This window comes from Astyanax mexicanus, chromosome 1 (assembly GCF_023375975.1).
Source record: "Astyanax mexicanus isolate ESR-SI-001 chromosome 1, AstMex3_surface, whole genome shotgun sequence".
NCBI classification, from domain to species: domain Eukaryota; kingdom Metazoa; phylum Chordata; class Actinopteri; order Characiformes; family Acestrorhamphidae; genus Astyanax; species Astyanax mexicanus.
Window position 1 is genome coordinate 114,893,060 of NC_064408.1, and position 25,662 is coordinate 114,918,721.

General features: G+C 39.3%; 1 protein-coding gene across 11 annotated transcripts in view; it reads left to right on the plus strand.

Moving 5' to 3' along the window:
• Window positions 1-25,662, plus strand: part of syngap1b (synaptic Ras GTPase activating protein 1b) — a 234,155-nt gene that overhangs the window by 180,311 nt on the left and 28,182 nt on the right. For 8 of the 11 annotated variants that reach the window (XM_049464812.1, XM_049464794.1, XM_049464813.1 and 5 more), the window contains 13 exons: window positions 1,746-1,899; window positions 4,169-4,267; window positions 9,141-9,380; window positions 10,796-11,131; window positions 11,214-11,358; window positions 11,545-11,689; window positions 13,366-13,602; window positions 15,419-15,620; window positions 15,742-15,947; window positions 17,696-17,909; window positions 19,190-19,810; window positions 20,851-21,315; window positions 22,404-22,574. In XM_049464812.1, the coding sequence (XP_049320769.1) occupies window positions 1,746-1,899; window positions 4,169-4,267; window positions 9,141-9,380; window positions 10,796-11,131; window positions 11,214-11,358; window positions 11,545-11,689; window positions 13,366-13,602; window positions 15,419-15,620; window positions 15,742-15,947; window positions 17,696-17,909; window positions 19,190-19,810; window positions 20,851-21,315; window positions 22,404-22,574 (3,235 nt within the window). Of the gene's footprint in view, window positions 1-1,073; window positions 1,530-1,745; window positions 1,900-4,168; window positions 4,268-9,140; window positions 9,381-10,795; window positions 11,132-11,213; window positions 11,359-11,544; window positions 11,690-13,365; window positions 13,603-15,418; window positions 15,621-15,741; window positions 15,948-17,695; window positions 17,910-19,189; window positions 19,811-20,850; window positions 21,316-22,403; window positions 22,575-25,662 lie in introns of those variants that run through there. The other 3 variants (XM_022668675.2, XM_049464811.1, XM_049464815.1) reach the window with 3 other exon arrangements.

Genomic DNA, 25,662 nt, shown 5'->3' on the forward strand with positions numbered 1-25,662 from the left:
TAAGGTATGAAAGCCTTAAAATAGAAATCTCTATTGTGAGGATCATGTCAGAAATAAATCCCCTCTTTCTGCAGTATCTGGTTATATACCAACTTTTTTTATATATATATACACTCTTAATGCCCTTAAGAGTAGTGGAAAAACATGGTTTCCTTCACCTGATGGTGTAGTTTCTACAATAAATAGTTAATTGAACAAAAAACCTTTGTTGTAATTTCTTTAAGGGTCAGTTTAATAATATATGTAACAAACTGTGATACCGTGATAACCGTGATACCGCGGTATTTTCCGAGACGGTTATCATACCGTGAAAATCTTATACCGTTGCAACCCTAGTTGCAGCCCTACATTTATTGCATCAAATAAAAGTTGTTCAGACGTTCATCACACTAACATTTCTCCATAACAGAGGCTTCAGCTTCAGTCTTCATTTATTTATTTATTTTTTTAAGTAACGGTTACCTTAATTTTTAGGAGTTTATCTGTGGTGATTTGGCCAAAGGCACCTCTTAAAAAAGGGAGAATAAACAGAATAATCATCAGTAAAGTGCTAATGCTAATACAGTGCTGGCTTATTCACCTTAGTTTGAGTCATTCTGACCTCGGCTTGTGTTTGAAGAAGGGACTCTGGTTTGTTTGTGATGATGCGCTTCCTGTTGTTCTGTCCACCTTTGTCAGGCTTGTTTCTGTTACCCCTCTCTCTCTCTCTCTCTCTCTCTCTCTCTCTCTCTCTCTCTCTCTCCCTCTCTCCATCTCTCCCACACTCTCTGCCCTCCCTGTTCTTGGATCCCACAGCTTACATAACTCCTTGATTTCCTCTGAGAGACTTTCTCTCTCTCTCTCTCTCTCTCTCTCTCTCTCTCTCTCTCTCTGTCCCTGTCTTTCGCTCTCTGTCTTTCTCCTCTTCTCTCCTCCCCGCTTCTTTCAATTCTTTCGTTCTGAGTCATTCCTTTGGGTCTATTTTTGTACCTCTCTCTCTCTCTCTCTCTATCTCTCGCTCTGCCCCCCTCCACTGTATGTATTTAACGCCCTGATGCACATTTTATTGCTGAATGTATACAGTAACAGTGACACTAAGAGGATACGGGAGAGACAGCCGCAGCTCTAGCGGGGATCTAAGGATTTTCAGCCCTCTCCTCACTGCTCATGCCTAATCTATCACTCTTCTGCTCTATCACTCTTCCGCTCACCCTCATCAGTCTGCTCTCCAGCCGGCTCGGCCAGGTTGTGTTGCGATGTTCAGTAGTGTGTGTGTGAATGAGTGTGTGTGTGTGTGTGTTGCTTATGGCTGGTGGTAGGTAGAAGGTGCTGCAGGTAGTAGATAGATGTTGATGGGGTATAAGTTGCTTATGTACAGATATGTAATGGAAATGTATGAATCTGTGATAATGTCCTCCTCTGCATGTTCCCATTCAATGCTTTCCTCTCAATTTGAATTTCATTTAAAAGCCGTTTAATTTCCACCGAAAACCCGAAATGTCCAATTACCTGCGACGGCGCTTTGTGAGCAGCTGCTGATAGTTTCAAAGGTAAGTCCTTCCAAAAAAAAAGCCAGACAGAAAGTGCTTTGTGAAGTTTCCCAGCAGCGCCTGTCGCCGTGCAGATATCCAACAAGATGGGGTGCTGGCAATATCAAACGGGAACGTGGACTTTTGAGAGAATTATGTAGCTTTGTGCTTTGGCAGCGCCGCCACACTTGTGGTATTTACGCCATGTCGGCCGTGTCGTCTGCTGTCTCCTTACAGGACCCGTCTGATGCAGAGCTTCAAAGAGTCCCACTCCCATGAATCCTTGCTGTCTCCCAGCAGCGCGGCCGAGGCGCTGGACCTCACGCTGGATGAAGACGCCATCATCAAACCAGTGCACTCCAGCATCCTAGGGCAGGAGTACTGCTTTGAGGTAAGGTGGACTTTATGGCCTTTAACTGGTCTCATTAGAGCTGGTTTGTATCGGGCAGTTTTTTAAACAGGGACTAAGCCTGGTGTTGAACCACACAGCATTTTGGATACATTTTTTGTAATTGAAAGGAAATGTATGATCTATGATCTACGACTAGTCTGTTACCAATGGCCAAAGTGTTGTATCTCCGTGTCACAGAAGGTGATACCTCAATTCATCTTAATTTTAGTATCTGCACACCTGTTTTCTGTTTTAGATCTTGGTGTGACGTCTTGTGTGGTGTGAACCTGCAATTTGGATATCCCTAACCTGCTTTGTTTGCCTGGATTTGTACTTTTAGAATACACCTGCTTTTGGATCCTTCACTGTGGTCTTGATGACATAGGCTTAATCCCAGTTAAGTTAAGAGGCCCTATATGTTTAAACCTTTTGACTTTAAGGGCTCTATTTTAATAGTGATTAATAGCACACCTTGCAGCTTGATTTAGGATGTGTTGGCGTGTCTTTGGTATCATGAGAGCGCAAAAAATACCCCTTGTGCAGCTCAAAACGTACAAAAGGCATTAACTAATTCTCTCAATTAATCATGGGTGTGTTTTTGACGTGAAATGAAGCACCTGTGTTTGCCGCCACCAAAATAGAAATGCACCAGAAAGTTACCTGAACTCACCTCACTTCCAGACCACCACACCCTGTTGCTGTTTTAACGGCGTGGGCACAAGGGGTGAAAATAGACTGCTGACCGGGTATAAGATAGCAAAGAGCATTGTGCCTCACTTGGGCATGTACGATAGGTCCTTATAAGTTTAATAGTTATTTAAGCAATATAACACGAGAGGGAGTGTGTTATCACAAATAACATCACGGCTGGGATTTGGTCATAGGCACGAGCCGAAGGCTTTTATACAACAGGTTTTTTTTTTACAAAATGAATAAAGAAAATAAACCAAAGAACTTTAAGAAATTCAGAATGAATATGCTTTAAAATGGACTGTGCCTTCCGCCAAAAAGTAGTTCCACAACAACTGTAACAGAACTGAAACTTAACTTCAAAACGGTGTATGGTTCATACAGACTAACACCACAAATGTTAGCTTGAAAGTAAAATTGGGAATAAGCGAAGATGGTAACGTTAGGAGCGTGAAATAACACTGATACTCTCCTCTCCTGCTCCGTGGAGTCGTCTTCAGGTGAAAGTTGCGCATTTTTTGAGCATTTCTGCTTGTTTTGCTGGGTGGTTGGTTTTAGCTAGCCGGCTGGACTGTGGTTAGATTAGCGTAGCTTGTTTTAGCTCAGCATTAACTTAGCTTAGCCTAGCCTGGCTGGTTAAGTTACCGTTCTGGCTGTCAGACGGCATTAGCCGAGCGAATTTCTTTGCCTTTTTTACACAAAAGACGAGCCAGTGCTGCAGGGGAGCGTGCCGTGGCTAAGCGCTAGCCTGTGCTAAGCTAATGCTGCTGCCTGTGGAGGTGAAGATTCAAAACTGTACTGTGTATATACGCTGTTACTCGGCAATGCTTCGGCGGAGCGATACAAGTTTAGTGTGAGAAGGCCGTGATGTTATCACAAATATCAGCACGGCTAGAACACTTCTCAACCAATCAGATTGTGAGGTCTGAACTAACTGTTGTATAAAGATCAGTATTATTAATAATATGTATTTGTGTAACATTGATCCATATTGACAATTAATGGTCTACAGTCTCTCTTAAGTTTGAGTCTGAAGAGTATTTTGAATAATACTTCATTTGACGTTTGTCTAACTCACACAAAAAACCCCTCTAAAACTGTACGAGGCATCCAATGGACCATCCAAGTAAAGTGTTCCCAACATCTTAAAATAAAGATTGAGGGCATCACAATTGTCCTGCTGAGAATTGCTTCTTGGTCTTCTTAGCTTGTCCTATACCATAAAAAAAACTAATTTACTTGGGAATACTGCTTATTAACAACATTATAAAGAAACATATACAATTTGTTTTGTGGAAAAAAAGAAAGAAACGTATGCCACAGTTCAATTTACTTAAATATCTTGTGATTGCTTAAATAACTTTTTTTTTATATATAAATTATTAAAATATTTGATGTACACCAAAATTGTGGGCTTTATCTGGGTTGTACAATGCATTTGAAGCCTAGATGAAATCAGCTGGGATTAGAGTTGGCTGTAATGAAGTGGTCTCTCTCTGCCAATGATAAGGTCAGTGCTCAGTCCCACCTGTATTCTTTCTTAAAAGCATCGTTTTAATGTCATTATCTCTTTGCTCAGGTGACGACTGCTTCAGGGACGAAGTGCTTCGCCTGTCGGTCGGCTGCAGAGAGAGACAAATGGATCGAGAACCTACAGAGAGCCGTCAAGCCCAACAAAGTGAGTGTAGAAAAGAATGCCAGATTTCTCTGATTTGCCCTTGTCATGGATTGACTGGGTTCTGTACAGGTTGGTAATTTCTATAGGATAAGTAACAGACAGATTAAATCAAGACTGTTTGAGACTTTAAACAACATGCATGGAACACATATTAATATGTTTATTGTAAAATACTTTATCATATACTTAAATAGTTATTCATAAACAGAAACAGCAGAATCATAATCGAACATAAATCATTGTATATGCCCATAATGGTGTATGACATACTTGCACACAAAGGGAAGATTTTGATCTAAACTTTTTTTAAATTATTGTTAAACAGTTACCTAAACCACCACACAAATCTCATTGCTAAGGTGTGAGCAAGGGTGTCACCATGTTTCCGCTCTAATGGGGGCGCTGGGGGAAGTGCCTAAGTAAACAAATCTGTAATTCTTTTTTAAAAAACATTTTCTTTTAAGTTAAATGAGTGCTGGATGTTAATCTACACATATTTCTTTCCTAAAAACTGTTTATTTGGGCGAGTAAAGCACTTCTGTTTATTTACAGTAAGCTTAGGTTTCCAATATTTTGTCTAAGGGTTACATTTTTTAGTAAAGTTTCTCCAGCAATACAGCTGGCTGCAGCAGCATTAGCCGCTAACCCCTGAAAGTTCCGATAACCCAGGTTGCTATTAGCTTAGAGTTTGTCCCACATAGCTTGTTTTAACACGGCAAACACACAGACTACAGTCCAATATACTCACCTCTGAACGGCAAAAGAGCTAGTAATGCTAATGCTAATGCTGCTGCACCCAGCCTTAGTGCTGAATAAACTTCACTAAAAAATACCTGACTGGTAGAATTCATACGTAAGGCGCACCTGACGATTTTTGGAAAAATTAAAGGATTGTAAATGTGAAAAAAAATCTTTATATGATTGATTCTCGATTACAATTTAGATGTTTAGATCTTACATAACGACTTAAGTTTGTAAACAAACAGCACCATTTTAAGTGGTGCACAAGCTATTGTTTTCTTACATTTAACTTATTTCTTTATTTTATTTTATTTTATTTTTAAATAGTAAGCAGCCCCCTTCAACCTTACAGCAGTGTTTATATTAATTAAGCACAGTGCAAACATAACCTACTAATACAACTGTGGAAAAAAATTAGAGATCGCTTCAATTTCTGAATCAGTTTCTCTGATTTTGCTATTTATAGGTTTATGTTTGAGTAAAATTAACATTGTTGTTTTATTCTATAAACTACAGACAACATTTCTCCCAAATTGCAAATAAAAATATCGTCATTTAGAGCATTTATTTGCAGAAAATGTAAACTGACTGAAATAACAAAAAAGATGCAGAGCTTTCAGACCTCAAATAATGCAAAGAAAACAAGTTCATATTCATAAAGTTCACATTTCGTATTTTAGTTTAGGAAAAGTGTAAAATATGATAAATTACTGAAACATAAAACATTTTTACAGGTTTCTGATAAAAGCAAATGAGATTCACTCTTCAGCGTTTATATGTAAATGTCTACTTAATTATCCCATTTGTAAAATCTCATTAAACAGTTATTCTGTTAATCAAAGTAATTCGATTAACCTCCCATCGCTAATGATTAATGATGCTTAATCAAATTATTATTATTATTATTATTATTATTATTATTATTATTATTATTATTATTATTATTATTGGGCGGCACGGTGGCGCAGTGGGTAGCACTTCCGCCTCACAGCAAGACGGCCTGGGTTCGATTCCCGGCTGGGGCGACCCGGGTCTTTCTGTGTGGAGTTTGCACGTTCTCCCCGTGTCTGCGTGGGTTTCCTCCGGGTTCTCCGGTTTCCTCCCACAGTCCAAAGACGGCACGTTCAGGCTGATTGGAACTTGATTGAAATTGCCCCTTAGGTGTGAGTGTGTGAGTGAATGTGTCTGTGTGTCTGTCTGTGTCTGTCTGCCCTGCGATGGATTGGCGGCCTGTCCAGGGTGTATCCTGCCTTCCGCCCGATGCCTGCTGGGATAGGCTCCAGCCCCCCCCCGCGACCCTTCACGGATAAAGCGGTTGACAATGAGATGAGATGAGATGAGATTAATATTATTATTATTATTATTATCAACAATAATAAGGTTAGTAGTCACATCTAAACAATCCAGCTTTGTCAGTTCTCAAGCTGTGGTCTGTTATCTGAATTCAGAAATTCACTGTTTTAATTTCTCCATCTAAGCTTGATCATGTCCTGCAGGTTATAAAGATCCTCCAGTTCTCGACGCTCTCGCATATTAAAATCTAAATTTAAAGCTTCTTTTCCATTTGTGCTGTAGGATATCTCAGAGGTTATAAAGTTCAGCCCTCAGTTCTCTGCAGCGTCTCTTATTAAAACGGCTGCTGTGAGTGTGGATGAGGGTTTTGAGGAGGAAGTGATGGTTGGAGCTGCTGGATCACCAGCACGGTTGACTCATCCAGATGCTCGGGCGGCGGGAGTCCAGGCTGAATTATGACGTGAGGAGGACATGACACATGCTTCCAGAGCCCTCATCACGCTCAGGATTCATCTTAGCAGATGCATTGTCGGGGGAAGATAAGAGGACGCAGTGAGGGGACTCATTAGCCCTGGGTGTGTGCTGATTAATTTACTTTACTCACACAAGCTGGAGGGACAACAACGGTGCGGCAGATGTACAGTTAGCAGTTCACAGGGATTCAGAAGGTTTTCCTGTGTTTTGAAGGTTTATTGCAAAACATGTTCAAGTAAACTAGTGAGCTAGTAGACTGTAGTCCTGTATTTGGTTCTAGTATTTGGGTGGTGGAGCTTTATTATACTCAGCACTGCAGTGATTAGCACTGATTAGCACAATAGTGGTGTATGAGGTGTTAGTAGAGTGTGTTGTGCTGCTGCTGCAGTGAGTGGATCAGATGCAGCAGTGCTGCTGGAGTTCTTAAACACCTAGTTGTCACTGCAGCAGTGAGAATAGTCCACTAATAATGTCAATATAAATGTCTACATTTGTTTCCAGTGTTACATGGTGGACTTCATGATATGTGCTCCAAAAACATAGATAGATGTCCTTGTTAATCTCAGGAGGAAACGCCTGACATTACATTAACACACTTTTGTAATGTGAATTTAGTGAGAACAGCAAAATGAGAGCAGATTAAAGTGATGATAATAATAAGAAGAAATAAGAGAAAATAAAAATAAATAAAAAAGAGTACAAGAAGTTATATTTTGTAATATTATAATTATATATTAGTATATAGTAGTATATAGTATATATTATTATCTAGTAGTGTAAGGCATCTTAACAAAACTGAATAAGATTTTTTTTTTCAGTATATGTTCTATACATAATAACTAGGATTGTTGTAAATGAAAAAGTTTAAATCTCTTAAATCTCTTTCATTTTTCATATTTTTTGCAGTAGTGGAAAATAGGGCACCTACTGCACTACCAACTACCAACTATGCAAAAGGCTACAAGGCAGAAGTACAACCATAGATGGGCCTTTAATATGACACATAAAGGACATATAATCCTAATTTATTGCAAAACGGGGCACATTTTTTATGCCCCCCCCCCCCCCCCCCCCCCCCCCCTGCATGCCCCCTGAATCTGCCAGTAAATGTACTATCACACTTAGACCACATTTGGAACAAAGCAGTGACCCAAAGATAAACAAAATTTAAAGCAATTTTAGATTTCTTAAATCAGACCCTCTTTACTTTGTCTTAGGCAGAAGAAGATATCCAGCATATCCCTGGATAGCTTAAGCCTTTTATACAGGGCCCAAGTAGTATGAAGGTTACATTGTAATTGTTTGCACCGTGCATAGTACATAGCAGTTGTTCTTGTTGGATGCACTATGTGTTTTATCTACAGCATTCAAGCTCCTTTAGAGTGTCATTTTGTTAGGTTTAATAGTTTTTTTTTCCAATCTAAAACATTACACTAGAGTTGATTGGTAACTTGCATTCCTGTTCATGTTTTTTTCTTTAGACACTAACAACATAAAGATCTATGTTTATGCAGCTGTGGAAGATGAATGGAAGTAACACATTGGTTAAAGTTCAGTAATATCATTGATGTCGACAATGTCTCAGTGTAGTAAAGTGTCTTTAAAGTGTCTACAGTTGCTTCATTTAAAGCAACTGTAGACACTTTAAAGAGGAAACACTGACACTGAGACATTGTCGACTGCTGAAAGCAGTTTTTAAAAGGATTTTAAAGTGTAGTAATTTTAGTAGTTTTAAAATTAATATGATTTATTACACATCAAGACATTAAAATAGGAACAAAATGTCTTTAAGACTGTGGAAATCATATCAGGTTTAGTCAGGTGTGTCTAAACTTTTGATTGGTTGTGAAAACCGTTGATTATCTGATAGCGCACTGGTTGAATACTGGCGACGAGTCTTCTTTTGAAACAGGTATATTTAGTCGATCTAAATATGGCAGTAAGAGCAGGGCAGAGCGATCCAATGGCATTTTGATCTGCTTAAATGACTCACCCTTTGCGAAAAACATCGCCCTCCGCAATCAGCCCAGCACTTTACCCTCCCAGTGGGGATTTCAGATATAGTTAGATTTTTTTTTCTATAGCAATCATCATCATCATACTGAGTGCTGTTCTTTCCTGAAGCGTGGCCAACTCCATGCCCACTCACTCCCCTTTTCCCGTCATTTCTTTTTTCTTTCTTTTTTTTTTTTTTTTTTTTTTTTTTTTTTACATGTTTTTACCTCTCATTCAATACCTGTTATTCAGTTCCTGTAGCGGTCAAACACGCCGCCGGCTCTTATTTCTTTATTTCATTTTCTTTTTGAGCCGCAGCTGAATGTCTCTGCCGATTACCCAGCGGCCCTCTCTGCTTCCTCCCACGCAGGACAACAGTCGGCGGGTGGACAACGTGTTGAAGCTGTGGATCATCGAGGCCCGGGAGCTGCCACCCAAAAAGCGCTACTACTGTGAACTGTGTCTGGACGACATGCTGTACGCTCGCACCACCAGCAAACCCCGCACCGACACTGTCTTCTGGGGCGAGCACTTCGAGTTCAACAACCTCCCGGCCGTCCGCAACCTCCGCCTTCACCTCTACAAGGAGACAGACAAGAAAAGACGCAAGGTGAGTGAAAACTGCTGGCAGATAGCATTTCTTTTTATTGTAGCTGTTTTGCTGATGCTTCATTTGTCAGGAAATGACTTTTAGCTTAATCTGTTCACTTTATTATGGTTGCTCCCTAAATCTAACTTACAACACTCTTTCTAACTTTAAAGGAACAACACAAACTAAATTACAGCAAGTGTAAATAAAATGGCTACTGTAGTGCAATTTAAAAACACTATAAAGTTGTCTGCCCCACCCCCTTCTCCTCAGACATAAAGTTCAAACAGGTTTCCAGGTTGAGCAAAATGAACTGAACTTGCAAGTGCAAGAAACATTCAAGACCTTTAGCATTAAGAATGTGTAATGTGGTTATGATAAATTACCTAGTTTTGGTTAGATAATCATAGCTGAAGCTCAGTGCTTACCTAATCAGGAGAAAATTAGTAGCTCAGGGCTTTAAGCTGTCATTTACTTGCGTTTTACTCCGTCTCTGGTCGTGAATCAGAGGCTGTTGCATGCTGTGTCAGCCTGCTGTTGTGTTCAATACCTGGCAACCTGGGGTGTGGAAATAGAGTGACATCAGAGGTTAAAACACAACAGATTACTGCTCTGTAATAAACAATTTAAAGAAGAAGATACTTACTAAAGCACTGCTTTAAAAAAAAAGCCAAATTTAATCTTAAACTTAAGAAAAGCTCAAACTGTTCCTAACAGAGTGAACTCTTAAGGAACAGGTTTCCAGACAGGGACTGAGCTCAGTCCTGGTCTACACAGCATGTCAAATGTCAACTTTCCAAGACTAGGTCCAGTCTTTGTCCAGGAAACAATCCCTAAATCTGTCAAGCCAGGATAATTAAAACTTCATACTCCATCAAGTTAAGAATGTTCAGTAAGGTATGTTTTTTGGAAGGTCCACAAGCCAGAATGCAGTGCTAATCCTTGTCTTGACCCAGACTCTCCTAACCCTAATCCAGTAGTCAAGAATGGGTGGACCATCTAAACAAGACCTTTCAAGAAAAGTGGAATCTGATGTTCTACATTCATTATGTGCCATAAATGAAAAAAACAAGACACGCAGTATCATTGATGCAAAGCACCAATCGCAATCGCCCATTATGGAGAAATCTTAGTGTGCTACGTGTAAATGAGTCTTGTTCTTGAGGATCTTTAGCTTTGGCCATAATCTAACACACCTGATCAATGTATACCTTCCATTTATCTCTAAAGTCTGAATTCGGAGACTGGAATGACGTCACAAAAAAATTAATAATCTAAAGAATGTAGCATAGGCTCTAGCATAAGCTATAGTTTTGGTTGGTCGACCTCCAGATTCAACTACTTTGTCTCTACAGATGATTATTTAAACATCTATATTTCTGCGCTGTTCTATAATGTTGAACTTTACTTCTATCTCTTCTCTGACTTTTTAACAGGAGAAGAGCACATATCTAGGACTGGTCAGCATCCCCATATCCAGCATCACCGGTCGGCAGTTCGTAGAGCAATGGTATCCCGTGATTCAGCCCAGCGTGCTAGCCAAAGGAGGGGGGGTAGGAGGGGGCAAAATCATCAACGCCTCCTTGCGGCTCAAGTCTCGCTACCAGACCATGAGCATCCTGCCCATGGAGCTGTACAAGGAGTTCGCTGAGTACGTCACCAACAACTACCGAACGCTGTGTGCGGTCCTGGAGCCACTGCTGAGCGTTAAAAGCAAAGAGGAGGTGGCCTGTGCACTGGTGCACATTCTGCAGAGTACGGGAAAAGCGAAGGTACATGTGTAGCATACTTAGGGATACGTGGGTTGCAAGTTTTCCATGTCGTGATTTCCCCTTTGTCTTTCTTCTGTTAAAGGACTTTCTTTCAGACATGGCGATGTGTGAGGTTGACCGGTTCATCGATCGAGAGCACCTTATCTTCAGAGAGAACACCCTGGCCACCAAAGCCATAGAAGAGTACCTCAAACTCATTGGACATAAGTACCTCAAGGATGCTTTAGGTGACAGTTGTTAAGGAAATTCCTCTACATTGTGGGCTTTATGTTGGGAAGTACTGTATTTTTTGCACTATAAGATGCACTGGATCATAAGGCACACCATCAATGAACGTCTATTTTCTGGTTTAGTAATAACTTGTGTCTATTGTGACACAGGGATTCTGTAAGCTGATGTTTGTTTGTGTGCAGGTGACTTCATCCGAGCCCTGTATGAGTCGGAGGAGAACTGCGAGGTCGATCCCATGAGGACGCCTCCGTCTGTTCTAGCCGACCATCAGGCCAATCTCCGCATGTGCTGTGAGCTTGCCCTCTGCAAAATCGTCAACTCTCATTGGTTAGTACTGATTGCTTGTTTCAGCTTTAGCCAGAAATGCTAACAATACTAAAATGGAAGCCAAGCTGATTACAGTGTTAGCATGATTGTTAATCGCATTGTCCTTAAAGTGCTTTTAATAAACATCTGCGCTGCAGGCTAGAAAAGTAAGTGAAACGTAAAGTTAATGATGTCTCCTAATTAGATAATTAGCAGAAGGTGTTTTAATTAAGGAAGATGAGATTGGTGGGAAGTGTGGGTTGCAAAAGTGCTTTACGTATTAAATAAAGACACTCAAAGTCTGGTTACTGATTAATCTGTTCTTCTCGAGGAATACTGGTTAGTGTCAATCATGCCTTTAGTCAAACAACTTTCAGAAGACCTTAGAAGATGGAGTAAAGGTATGGTCTAAATTGGAAAGTACAACCCATTTCAAGTTTGGCCAAGACCACCCGCATGTGTCACAGGGCTTCTAGGAAATTATTTTAATGGACAGATGAGGCAGAAGTGGAACGTTTGGCCTCTTGAGTGGTCCAGTGGGCTGAAGCACTGCCACTATGATCAGGAGATTGCTGGTTCGAATCCCGTTTATGTAGCACAATTGGCTTTGCTCTCTCTGGGGTGGTAGATGGTGCTCTCTCCCTTATCAGTTCAAAGGGTGATGTCAATCAGCAAAAGGCATCTGTGAGCTGATGTATCAGAACTGAGTCGCTGTGCTTTCCTCTGAGCTCTGTGATGTTACTTGGCAATGCAGCAGCAGTTCAAAAAGAGGCAGAGGCTAACTTCACTTATCGGAGGAGGCATGTGCTAACCTTCACCTTCCTGGTGTTGGGGCATTACTAGTGATAGGGGGAGTCCTAATGAGTGGGTTGGGTAATTGACTGTGTAAATTGGGGAGAAAATGGGAAAAAAAAAAAACAAGTGAAAAGTGAAACACATTCATGACATTTATTTGGCTCAAGATTCAACCAATGAGCACCAATCACATTAAAGCAGAAAAAGAGCCTAAATGTAGTTTATGGATAGAGTGTGTATATCATTTTGTTGAATTATTGGAAATAATATTAATTACAATTATTTTTATCTAAAAGATTTAAAGGTTAAAAGGGGAAAGGTTAGTTTTTGTGTATGAGAAGGAAAGATGGAGTCGTAAAACCAAACAGTTTTTTGACCTCTCTTAACTCTCTTTTTGGTTTACTTTTAGAGGGACTTTTAAAAGAATACTTTTATATCAACCTTTTTTTAAACAGTAAACAAACCGTTCAACATTTAACACAGTGGTTTTGTGGATTTTTGTTATTTTTTTGTAGTTTTTTTTTGTAGTTTTTTGTAGTTTTTTGTGAACTTAAACCAAGGGAAGTGTGGTAGAGCATCAAGCTAAGACTCATTCATACGGGGAACCTGCACTTATAAAACATGTCTAACTTTTATTTTATATTAGAATTGGTTAAAATATATTCTAACTTCTTAACCACAGACCCGTTCCTAAATATTCAGTCATTTTGATTTTTTAGTAGCTTTTATTAGTTATAGTTCAATCAAAGCTAAAGCTTTCAATAAATGGTTCAGTATCATGTAACCTGAGAATCATAGAACTGTAATGTGTGCCCAGGTTAAATTATAAACAGCGTATAAGTAAGCATTGATTGGTAAATGTCTTCTAAATGACTTAATTGTCATTTCTGTGTGTCTGCCAGTGTTTTTCCACGAGAGCTGAAGGAGGTGTTTGCCTCCTGGCGAGTTCGGTGTGCTGAGAGAGGGAGAGAGGACATCGCCGACCGTCTGATCAGCGGCTCCCTCTTCCTGCGCTTCCTCTGTCCAGCCGTCATGTCCCCTTCCTTATTCAACCTCACCCAGGAGTACCCAGACGAGCAGACATCGCGTACACTTACCCTTATAGCCAAAGTGATGCAGAACCTCGCCAACTTTTCCAAGTCAGTGTGATCAGTTACACCAAGACATGTTTTCAGAAATATATACAGTATATATAACTAAATTCCTGGATCCTCATTTAGGAGCTATGTAGGGTTGCTAGGGTCAGATGACTCATTCAGGAAGCTGAAAAAACAAGCAAAATAAAATAAGCAACCAGTTAGGGTAATTCTGTGCATGAACTAACAAATATTATACCAGAGTTAGATCCGACCCTGCGATGTGATTGACGGAAAAGCGTTCTAGGAGTGACATTATAACCAACCAGATCGTATTTTCTCGTTCTTTTCATCTCAAAATCTTTTAATAAATAGAGAAAATGGAACTTTATATAATCGCAATAATACACTCGAAGTTTGTGCTGTAACTTTTAATATGTCATGTATACGACTGCAGAACAACAGTACCAATATTACACATTATAGCACTTCCTCTCGTGTATTTTTGCTTAAATATAGAACAGTCAATATAATATTATAGAACTACAATATTAAGTTTTTATTCAATGTAATAACAGTGTAATTGTTAAGTATAGAATGGAACATGGAACTTTCTTTTTTTACAACAGAATTTCATTTAGCTTGAAATAAATATATAAAGAGCCCCATAACCCCCCATATTGCCATGTCCTTTAATGACATGGTGATAATTGGCCTATTTTTTTTTTTTCTTAATTGTTAATTAATTGTTAAATATTAGCCCAATTCTACTTTTTCCATCAGTGGAAAGAGACTACTATGGGATGGCTGCTGACTCTATATTATTTGGGCTAAATATACTGACCCATCAAATAATAATTGCTAGATGATTCAAATTTGTTTAAACTATAGTGTTTATTTGACCTTCTGACAAATAGGAAAAAATCTCAGAGTATATAACTTATGGTTTTTATAATTTTTGATACATCTTAAATTTAACTATATAAAAATAAAAATAGCTTATTATCTTATCTTATACCCTGTACAAGGCACATTAAGAAGCTCATTACTATGTTACAGCCCGCTAATGGTCTATTTTTACGACTTGCATCGATTAAATAGTAAAGTTGCTTGTAAAGGTATCTACACTGTTGGTGTGTTGGTCTGGAAGTGAGGTGTGTTTAGATAAATTTCTGCCATATTGCTATCTTAGCAATATAAAACACATGTGCATTACCGACTGATTAAAACCCTGACAACAGTCAGCTGTAAGATGTTTATTGCTATCTTGGCAATGCAGGTTTGCTGCACGTTACACACACACACACAAACACAAACACACACACACACATACAAGGATACACAGCAGTGCACAAACCCAACATTGCTGTTTTTATAAATTACCTGCTCACGCACCTTCACAGTGTGAACGCATAGGTTAGTTTCCTCTGCTGAGAAGCGCAGAAGCACTGCGCCATTAAAATAGCAATCAACCAAAGTTGGAGTGCACTTGGCTCTTAAAGGAATTGACAAGTGACATGCTAAATCAATGAAATCATGATGTCATGATATCAAACACAAACTGGCGCTCTAATTCAAGCTGCGTGGTGTGCGGTTGATGCTTGCATATAGATTGCTAAAATAGGACCCCTAATCTGTATGTATTCATCATGCATATTCTTTATGCTAGTCATCCTATAGAAGGCGGTTTCTGAATACCAACCCACTGTGAACTATTCTCAACCCAGCAGCTAAAGAGGCGACATAGAGCATCTTCCAGTGCAGTGGTCCTATAGCTATAACCCATTATTCCCTTGATGGACAGGTTAGCTGGTGACTGACATATATAAGCTGGTGTCTCAGTGCATATTCCCCCTGTACCCTGCTTGTGCTGTTCTAGGTTTGGCAGTAAAGAGGAGTACATGTGCTTCATGAATGAGTTTTTAGAGATGGAATGGGGCTCCATGCAGCAGTTCCTGTATGAGATCTCCAACCTAGACAGTGTAAGCAATGCAGTTGCTTTTGAGGGCTACATTGACCTGGGGAGAGAGCTTTCTATCTTGCACAGTCTTCTCTGGGAGGTGATGGCGCAGCTCAGTAAGGTAGGTGCAACCTCTCAACTGTCTTCAGAAGATTGAAAAATTAACCTATGTATGATTTATTATATATTAGAATTTGTCTTTTTCTGTACATGTGCCTGGGTTGATCTGGTTTGGTGAAAAGGACGCCATCATTAAACTCGGACCGTTGCCCCGCCTTCTGAACGACATAAGCATGGCCCTTCGCAATCCCCACCTCCAAAGGCAGCCCAGTCACCAAACAGACAGACAGCCTCCGGAGAGACAGACCGACAGGCTGCTGTCACGGCCCAGCTTCAATAGAGGCATCTCTTCCGAGTTCCAGAATGTCATGATGAGGGACCTGAACAGGTAGTGGTTCTACGCCAAGCTTTCTCAGTTAGAATTCACTCACGAATTCTAAAATAGGTAGATTTGTGTCATGAATAAAAATGTTAAGAAGGTTAATTATTTATTAAAAATGTATACGCTTCAGGCAAACACTAGGCTGGATGCCTAGAAGGGGATTAAGCCCAGTCAGAACTATATTTTGGTCTGTTGACATGAATCATGAATCTAAATTTGGGTGATTTTGATTGTTGACGTCATTTGAATCAAATGAAGCAATTGTACTTTATATTGTCTAATAATTTAATTGAAAGGTTTGCTAAAATCCCCTTTTTCTTGTTCTTTGTAAATACTAAAAGTCTCTCTGATATGAAACTTTATGGAACTTTTCCTCAGAAAATGTTAAAAAAAACGAGTCAATCAGGAAAGTCACAGTGTCTACGTCAACTCATGGTTTAGTATTAATGGCCTCGCCCACCTTGGCTCACGACTGCCCACAGGCAGCGCTGAAGCCATGCAGCGACGCTGTCTCGTCAGATAGGAGCTAACAGCGCTAGGAACAGCGTGGCAGATCGTTCCTGTGTTTTTTGTGCAAATAACACATCAGTGTTATATACTTTGCCCAGTAATTTAGAGCTAAGGAACAAATGGTTAAAATTTGTCTATGGAACACCACCAGTGAAGTACAATTGAGATAGTTAGGTGTTTTTTTGTAGATCAGGTCTGTTTACACCAGTTAAAAGTAAAAAAAAAAAAAAAATTTTTTTCTATCTGGACCTGGACTACCAACCTCCATGTGTTTATATAGGTTTAAACAGGATCTCTGGTGGATGTTGCGCTTTACAGAGACTCTAAGGCTAGGTCAGTGGCTGAACTGCACTTAGCAGGGCATTACACATGTTGTAAAGGAAAATATGACATTGTAAAAATGTGTGCGTCTCACTGCCTCGCAGTGCTATTAGCCAATCAGAGGGGATATGTTTGCACGCATGAATATTCATGAGCAAGAGCTGAAATCCTATTGTCTCGTCCGCCCCAACACACACTCCTCCATCGGACTAAGGCAGTCTTATACCAGATCACCAGAGCACTTTATTTAAAAAAAAAAACAGCTTACAGGGCATTCATTCATACTAGAGCACAACTAGACGTTTTAAAATGAATGAACAAAAAAAATTGAATTTTTCTTTTTAAATTTGCCAATTTATTGATATAGAAAACTCATTTTATAATTTAAACTTTTTACCTTTTTAGCATAGACACTCCCTATTACACAACACAAACTGAACTGGAAACATCAGTGAGATGCTAAATTGCATAATTCTGTTACAGTAGCTAATAAATACTCACATTAGGCCAACACTTAGATCTTCAGGCCACTCAAGAGCCTACACAGCATTTTATTGGGAGATTTTCCATGGAAAAGAAATTATTGTACAGAACTAGGTTTACTTCCTGGCTGAAAATGTCTGAACTCTTATTCTTATAATTCTATATTATTGGAGTCCTGAAAGTATGCTCACACTTGCTAAGATACTGTTGTGCTGCCTCTAATAACACCAGTGTGCTGCTTTCAATATATTGAATTTGTGTTTCTTAATTACGCATAAACATTAATAGAGAGCATGTATGTGATAATGTATCAATGTATCTATGGAGTCTCTAATAGACTGAAGAAGTTCTGAGAACAGGAAATGGATCAGTGTCGTAAATCTGCAGGGAGGTTCTGCTAATCACCTCTCCCGGTTATATTTTGTGTCGACCCACTGCAGTTCCATAGATATCACTCGCTTGCCTTCCCCGACCTCTGCTATGTCCAGCGGCGGGGTTCCTCCTTCTCGAGCTGGAATGGGGGGTTATGCAGATCGGGATCATCCTCACCGGGCCTCCTCTAAAGACGTTTTCTATGTTACCCGTCCTCCGCTGGCCCGCTCCAGCCCCGCGTACTGTACTAGCAGTTCCGATATTACTGACCCCGACCCAAAGGTAAGCGTGCAAGGTAAATATACCTGAGATGAGCGGGGTGGGGGGAGGGGCAAGTCATGAGTTAATGGCCCATGTCAATGAGAAATGCTTTACTTGTGGTGAAAGCTGTTTGGTTCAAAATGTCCATTTGAATGGCAGCTTGCTCCTCAGCACGTTTCCCCTCTTCCATCTTTGCTGAGGGACTTTGGCTTCCCTTTGGTCCGGTGGGAAGATGAAGCGCTACAGGCCTGCTTACTGCATGGTTCAAAATGCCACCCAAGCATGGCGAGAGAGGGCAACAGGATGATGTGGGTGCTGTTAATACATATGAAAGTGATTGTCCAACTTGTGGTGTACATATTTTTGGATTTTTGGACAGTATTATAAGTAATAAGCTGAAAAAAATGATGCGTAAAATTTACTTTAAAAAAGTTTCGCAACTTTCTGCATTTGCTTTTTTTAAGTAAATTTAATTTTAGATACATTTAAGTAACTTGAACTCGGTTCCAAGACTTAAATGTTACACAGAGTAAATAAGTGAACTGAACTTCAGTCAATTCTTTCTTTAGTAACCTTTACTTAATTTCTGCATAAAATATTACCTAATTACAGTTACTTAATTTATACAATATTACTGAAATTTAAATAGTTTTAGTTAAAACACACATTGAAATATTTACCTAATCTCAAAGATTTATTTTGTAAACAGATCAGGTCTCACTGTCTCAACACATGGATGGCATGTTTATTTTACTAAAAATACTGTATTACATGCCATCCCTGTGTCGAGACAATATGTGTGTAATATGTGTGTTTTAACTAAAAATATTTACATTTCAGGAATTATAATATATTATGTATCATAAATTATTTGAGTAATATTGTATACATTAAGTAATTTTGATTAGGTAATATTGTATGCCGAAATGAAGTAAAGTTTACTAAAAGAAAGGATTGATTCAGTAAAAATAAATTAAGCAAAGTTTACTGAAAGAAAGGATTAAGTTTTGAAACCGAGTTGAAGTTACTTAAATTTATCTGAAATTAAATTGACTTAAAAAAAAGCAAATGCAGAAAGTTGTGAAACTTTTTTAAAATTAATTTTACTCATCATTTTTTTTGTAGACAGTGTAGACGGTTAGTATGTTAGTAGTATGTGCTGTTTGTGTATTTGTATGTGTATCAGTTATAGAATTTAATATCGTAGCGTAGATTAGATAAAGATTAATACAAGTAGCTGGTTTATGTGCTTGCAAACGCTTGACTGGGTCACATGACTGCAAGCCTTCCTTCCCCTGTAGATTCTGAGCGTTAATGAAAGTATTTCTATGATGGACCTCCAGGACTCCAGAATGAACAGCGTCTCTAACCTGCAGTCTGTGGGGGACATGCTCAACTCTTCCCAGGCCTCGCTTGCCGGCCTCGGCAGCTTTGGTGGAGGGCTCGGCGGCTTAGGCGGAGGTCTCGGAGGTCAGCTGCGCGCCGGCGGCGGACGGATGTCGGCGGGTTCGGGCGGCTCCAGCATGTCCGGCGGTCTGCGACTGAGCCAGCTGAGCCAGATGGGGACCACCACCGACTCGCTGTCCCAGCAGCAGCAGCAGCAGGCGGCCGCCCTCCGCTACCCGCTGTCCTTCCAGAACCCGCTGTTCCACATGGCTGCCGACGGCCCCCAGCTCCACCACCAGCACAGCCGAGCCCAGCCCGCCGCGCCCCTCCTGCTGACCCCGGAGCCCGACCCCTCTCACCCTGCGTACTTACCCCAGTTCGCCCGCGGGGGGTTCTCCCGCAGTGAGGACCTCTCCACCCTGCGTCCCGGGCCTCACCTGGGGCAGCCCAGCATCATCCACTCGCACAGCTACAGCGACGACTACAGCCGCCATAATCAGGACTACGGGCGACGCCAAATCTCCATGCACATGCAGGTAACGCCTGACCAGTTTCTTGTGTTCTTTTTTTCAAATTTTCTTTTTATTTTTGCTTCAGAATTATTTAAATGATTGGTGCAGCATTGCATGTTTTTTTTTATATATTTAGGACCCCAACTATCCCTAACTAAATCTTGTGCCTGATACCAATTCTGATTATAATGTAGTCTGAAATAATTTTCTATATATTTTAGTTTAGCTTTAGCGAGGTTTAGTAGTTTAGTGACAGGTACAGTTTTTCAGGCCTCTAATTCTTACACAATTTAGTTCTGTCTTAATGGGATTAGTTTCTCAGGGGGAAAATAATTGACACTTCTATTCAGTGATAAAACTCCTGCATCCAGACTACAAATAAAAAAACAGGAGGACCAGTGAGTATTTAGGCTTTCTCTGTCACATGATATCACGTCCAGTAGCTCCTCCATTTCCACTTTTTTTTTTTTACGTGGCTCTCCGTGGAAACACGTACCCAAAGTGTAATTACGGTGCGCGGCAGTGAAAAAATGTGCGTCTGGACGGGACTAAAATTACTGGAGGACCACAGAGTTCAGAGATAATTCAGCCTATAATTTTCTCAGAGAACGTCTGGGGAAAAACACATTCATGGTCGTTCCAGACGTGAATAAAACCACAAAGGACCCTCATAAAAGAGAAAATTACCCCAGGACCCCTGAGAAACTAATTCTGTCCAGATAGGGCATTTGTGGAACATAAAAAGCAGAAAGTCTTGTTGTTGATTTGGCACACACACTGACTAGCATTTAAAATTATTGTGTGAAAAATGAATTTAATATTGTTATTAATTTATTTAATTATGTTTTTTTTGTAAGTTAAGTTTTTCTTTTTTTTGTCTTTTATCTATGATTAGCAGATATTAGCATAGACCTTCCTGAAATGTGTACAAATGTTTCAAATGTACAGATTTAATACATGCTTTTTGTTGCTCATTTTACGTTTGGTCTGAGGAGTGAATGTTATGTCTCAGTAATGTAACAGTGTTAATATTATCTATGCTGTTTGTCTTTTATACGTATCAGGATAACCTCCAGCAGCAGCAAATGATGGGCATGGCCTCTCAAACAGGCACGTCTCATTCATCCCTCGCCTCACCCCCCTCTACCGTCCAGCCTGTCCGTCAGAGCTCCATGGCCCCGCCTCCCACGCAGCGAATGAAGTCTCAAACTTCCCACCAGCTTTCTGTGAGCTCAGCTGCCGGCGCCACGCCCCCGAGCAAGACGAGGCCGCAGAGCGGAAACCTGCTCCAGTCGCCCGAGTCCGGCTTCGGCGGCCGGCAGCCGGGGCCCCGACAGCAGCTCTCCGTCAAAGACAACACGGCCCCCGGCCTGCCTCATCAGCAGAGCTCCACCAGGGAGAGCCAGGGATCGCAGGGATCTCAGGGGGGGACGCCGCAGTCCACGCAGCAGTCGGTGTCGCACCAGGACCGGCAGCACTCGCAACAGCACTCGCAACAGCACTTACTCAAGCCTTCCATCAGCAAACAGGTGCTCAGTGCATTTACAATTTACACATGCTGTATCTATTCCTTATCTATAGATTAAACATGTGCTCAGGAATACAGAACTTTGCATCTAAGTTACTATAGAGGAAAATACTGCTAAATAATCAAATATCAGGAATTATGCATTTATTGATGTCAGTTTTACAGAATTTGACAACCAATATTCTTTACCATATCCATACCCATCCTTATTATCCATATTTGATATGATATACGATGCAATACGATATGATCAAAACTATGCAATAACGATATATTGCCCCACCCAGTGTTATGACTATAAAGTTTGGACATACCTGATTTTAAATGTGAAAATAGATTTCAGTTAATTAATTGCTTTTGTGGTCCTTGTTTAAAGTATTAAAGAAAATAAATGAATAAATAAATAAATAAATAAGTGGCCTGTACAATGCTTATGGTTTAACACATAAATAAGTATTGTGATGCATTTATTTTACACTTCAGTTAGAAAATCAGACCTTTACAACTGTATAATTAATACTTCAAAGCATGTATATTGAAGTATAATGTATATTGTATTAAATATATACTGTATGTTTTACACAATATATACATGCTTATTTAAGATGTGTCTTTTTTTTAACTAAAGGTTATAAAATTAATCTATTTAACGATTTGAAAACACTTTTTAAAATCACAAAAATAAGTGTAAAATTGATAATGAGAAACAAGATCACTATAAAACTTAAACATTTTAAATATAACATTTCAGAATTGAAATATTAATAACTAAACACTTTGATTTATTAAATAGGGCTGCAAATGTATATAAATATAAGTAATCTTGGTAATATTTGCGTCTGTTTTGTGAGAATAACCCCTATATGTCTGGTATGATACAGTAGACGCTGCTGTCCTTGAGGGTTAATTCCTCGAAGCTCCACTTTTAAAAGTTTATTTATTTTTTGTCTGCAGAGGACATTTTTCAAAGGAAATCTATTTGAGCTTATAGCGTTTATATTACAGATACTGGTGTCTAGCAGAAATGTGAAGTGATGACTCAGTCAAGTCTGTTTTATTGTTATTCTGCAATATCTCTTCTCTTTTAAGGGCTCATCTCCCAATACCCTGAACCCACCCACCCCTGCCTCGGAGAGAACGGTCGCCTGGGTGTCCAACATGCCACATCTTTCTGCTGACATCGAGAGCTCCCGCATCGACAGAGAAGAGTTTAAGCTGAAGGAGTATTCCAAGAGCATGGACGAATCCCGTTTAGATAGGGTGCGTTTCTCTCTTCTTTTCAAACCACATGTTCCTGATTTTATTCTTTACTTTGGTTCATACGTCCTCATTTTTCTGTCCTTGATCATAACTTTTAGCCTTTAATTACTGCAGTTGCTTTTTTTGAATCTGCATGCTTTATTTGGGATTGATGGGGAATAAAATAGCAGCAGAATCATAGGAACCTATGGAATCACGAAATTTAAGGATAAAAACAGAATTTAGATATAAACATGGAATACAGATGCAAATACACAGAATTAGAAAAGGTAAAAAACTAAATATCTGAAAACCAAAGTAATGTACAGACATCAAATAGCTTATGTTACCACATCTAATCAGCAGAGGGACACCATTCTGATATCAAAAATTAGCCATTAATTCAGCTCAAAATACAATTAGCATTGCCAGTTAGCTAATCTGCCACTTTTGATTTCATAATAAGAGCACCAGGGCAGATAATATAAATGAAATGATGTAGAGTATATTAAAATCAATTACCACTGACTGAGATAATAAAAAACTTCTATTTTTTTATTTTATTTGGACTATTTATTTTTTGGCTTTACTAAATAAACTTAACCAAAATATGATAAAATATCTAAATTTGCTTAGCAGTTGCATACCATTTTTAAGCATTGTAAGCAGGGCTGGTATATTTGACCATATTTAATATTTTCCCAGCAACCTGTTTTAGCTATTAATGAGCCACTAAACCCTAGTCCTACTTAAATTACTGTATGCATTCCCTAACCTATAAAAAACACTTTTATTGTGATAATATTTGCAGCGCCCTCCCAGTTCTCACTGCTATCAGAGGCAGACCACTGCTGCTACAGCTCAGCCAATCAGCTCCCCCCTCCTGCCCTGTCTCTAAACCCATACATCACTCACTGCCCCTTCCAAACTTCCCCTCCCATTTTTTAGCCTTTTTCAAATTTGTATATATGTATACCCATGTCTTTAATGTCTCATGCATTATAATGTGTTATGAGTATGTTTATAAAGTATAATAAACATGCTGTTCCTAGAAAGTATTACAGAAGACATGTTTGAGATCTGGCTTCTGATGTAAATGCAGTGGAGACACTGGTGTTTCAGATCTCCTTTTTTTTAAATCTGTAGATATGGATATGTAAGATTTTTTTTCTAAACTGTTTAATTAACTGTTAAATGCTTGGTGGATTACATTTACATTCAATTTACATTCATTATTGAGAATGTCAAACATTTTAAACATATATTTTGCACATTTTAGCACACCCTCTGTGGCATGAATTGTTTTTTTTTTTTTTGAGGAGAAAAGAAAATTATACACTATTTAGGATCTTTTTTCAGGCCATTTTTTTATTACATATTTATTATTTGAATCGCCACTGCTTTATCATGATGGCCCAAACTAAAGTGATCTACATAATGTATGACCTGCTTGTACACCTCATTGTACTGAACATAGATATGCATTGTAGCATTTTATTGAAAGTAAAATAAATACAGAAAAAAAAATAGAGAAATAAGCTATGGTATGGAATGGTGTAAAAACCAAAAGATGGTTTTATGCCATTATGCCATAGAGGGTTAAGGTAAATTATATAAAATATTTTTTAAAACACAAATTGTGACAATCAGTACAATATAAGCTATGAGGGAGAAACTATTTTTATATATTTATTGGGTCACATCTGGCATTGGCTCGTGGCCCACATACCACTTGGAATGATAGCCCAGATGTTGGACAGAACTAGCGCTAGTGTCAGTCCTGATGTTGTCTGTCTGCCTGCCACCGACTCACACCAAAGACTCCATGTCCCAGAATTCACCTGCCCAACCTCTTCGGCGCTTCGGCGTTCCGGCTCACCTAGCTACTGAGATTGCTCTCATCTGTTTTCCCCTGTATATATACCCCTGTGTTTCCCTTATTACTTGCCCAGTATTGAATGTAGGATACTAGCTCTTCTACTCAGTGTTTCTTTTGTGTTTATCCTTTTGTTATTGACAGGTTTTGTACTTTTGACTACTCTTTGGCCTAGCCCTTTATGGTTTCTTTGTTTTTCTCATTGCCGATCCTTTTTTTGTTGTGTGTTTGGCCACCGAGACAGCTAGATCTATTTGTTAAGCTAGTAGTTGAGTGGTGGTTCAGTTCTTCATCACAGTCGACAGTATGAGACAAGAGAAGTCAGGGAAGAGTCTCATCACTCTGTCCTTCTTGCTGGAGCTTCTTTATGCAGACTGCAGGTGTCGGGAAAATGCAAGTCATGTCTGTCACCCCCACAACAGATGCTGGTGGGCTCATCTATGAATTATTTACATGACGGATGAAGGAAATGAACTTGAACAGTCATTTGCAGTAAATAAACTTGAGGAGAGAATAGAGCTGCTATGTCTCAGGTGCTCGTCCTTCACCCACATTCTTCTAGTAGTAGATCAGATAAAGGCGACTGGATAGAGCAGAGAAAGATGTTGCAGTAATTACTACACACTGACATCACCAATATATGCTAGTGAAGAGTCTTAGAGGAGTTATTTTTGTAATTTTGCAGTAGTAGATTGGTGTCAGACAGGGGTTGTGTTTAAACCCCACCCACTGGATAGCAGTGTTTTACTCTGTCGTCAGATCTCACGGTTCTGATTACATAAAAAGTAAATTTTTCTTTTCAGACCTTATAAATATTATAGTGTTTTTATACCATGTAAGTTTTCCTAAAATTGCATTTAAAAAATTGCAAAATATTGCCTTGCTTACAGTAATTCTATATATTGCAATATATTGAAATGTAATCCCTGTATTGTGATACGTACCGTATCGACTAGTTCTTGCCTATACACAGCCCCATTACATATGAACAGTAAAGGGCAAAGAATCTCTCTGTGTGAAAAAGGATGTTGCACTAATTGCAAGACGCATCTTCAAAAGACATATGGTAGAACAGGGTCACTGTCAGACATGAGTATTTTTAAATCTTATTTTTTCATATCTTTTATTTTTGCCGTTTTTCACTTTTTGACATAATGTGACTTTTTGACAGTTGTTCTTTACAAGGAGTCAGAATTTTGTAAAGAAAGAATGGACCAATAGAAATTCTCTAAA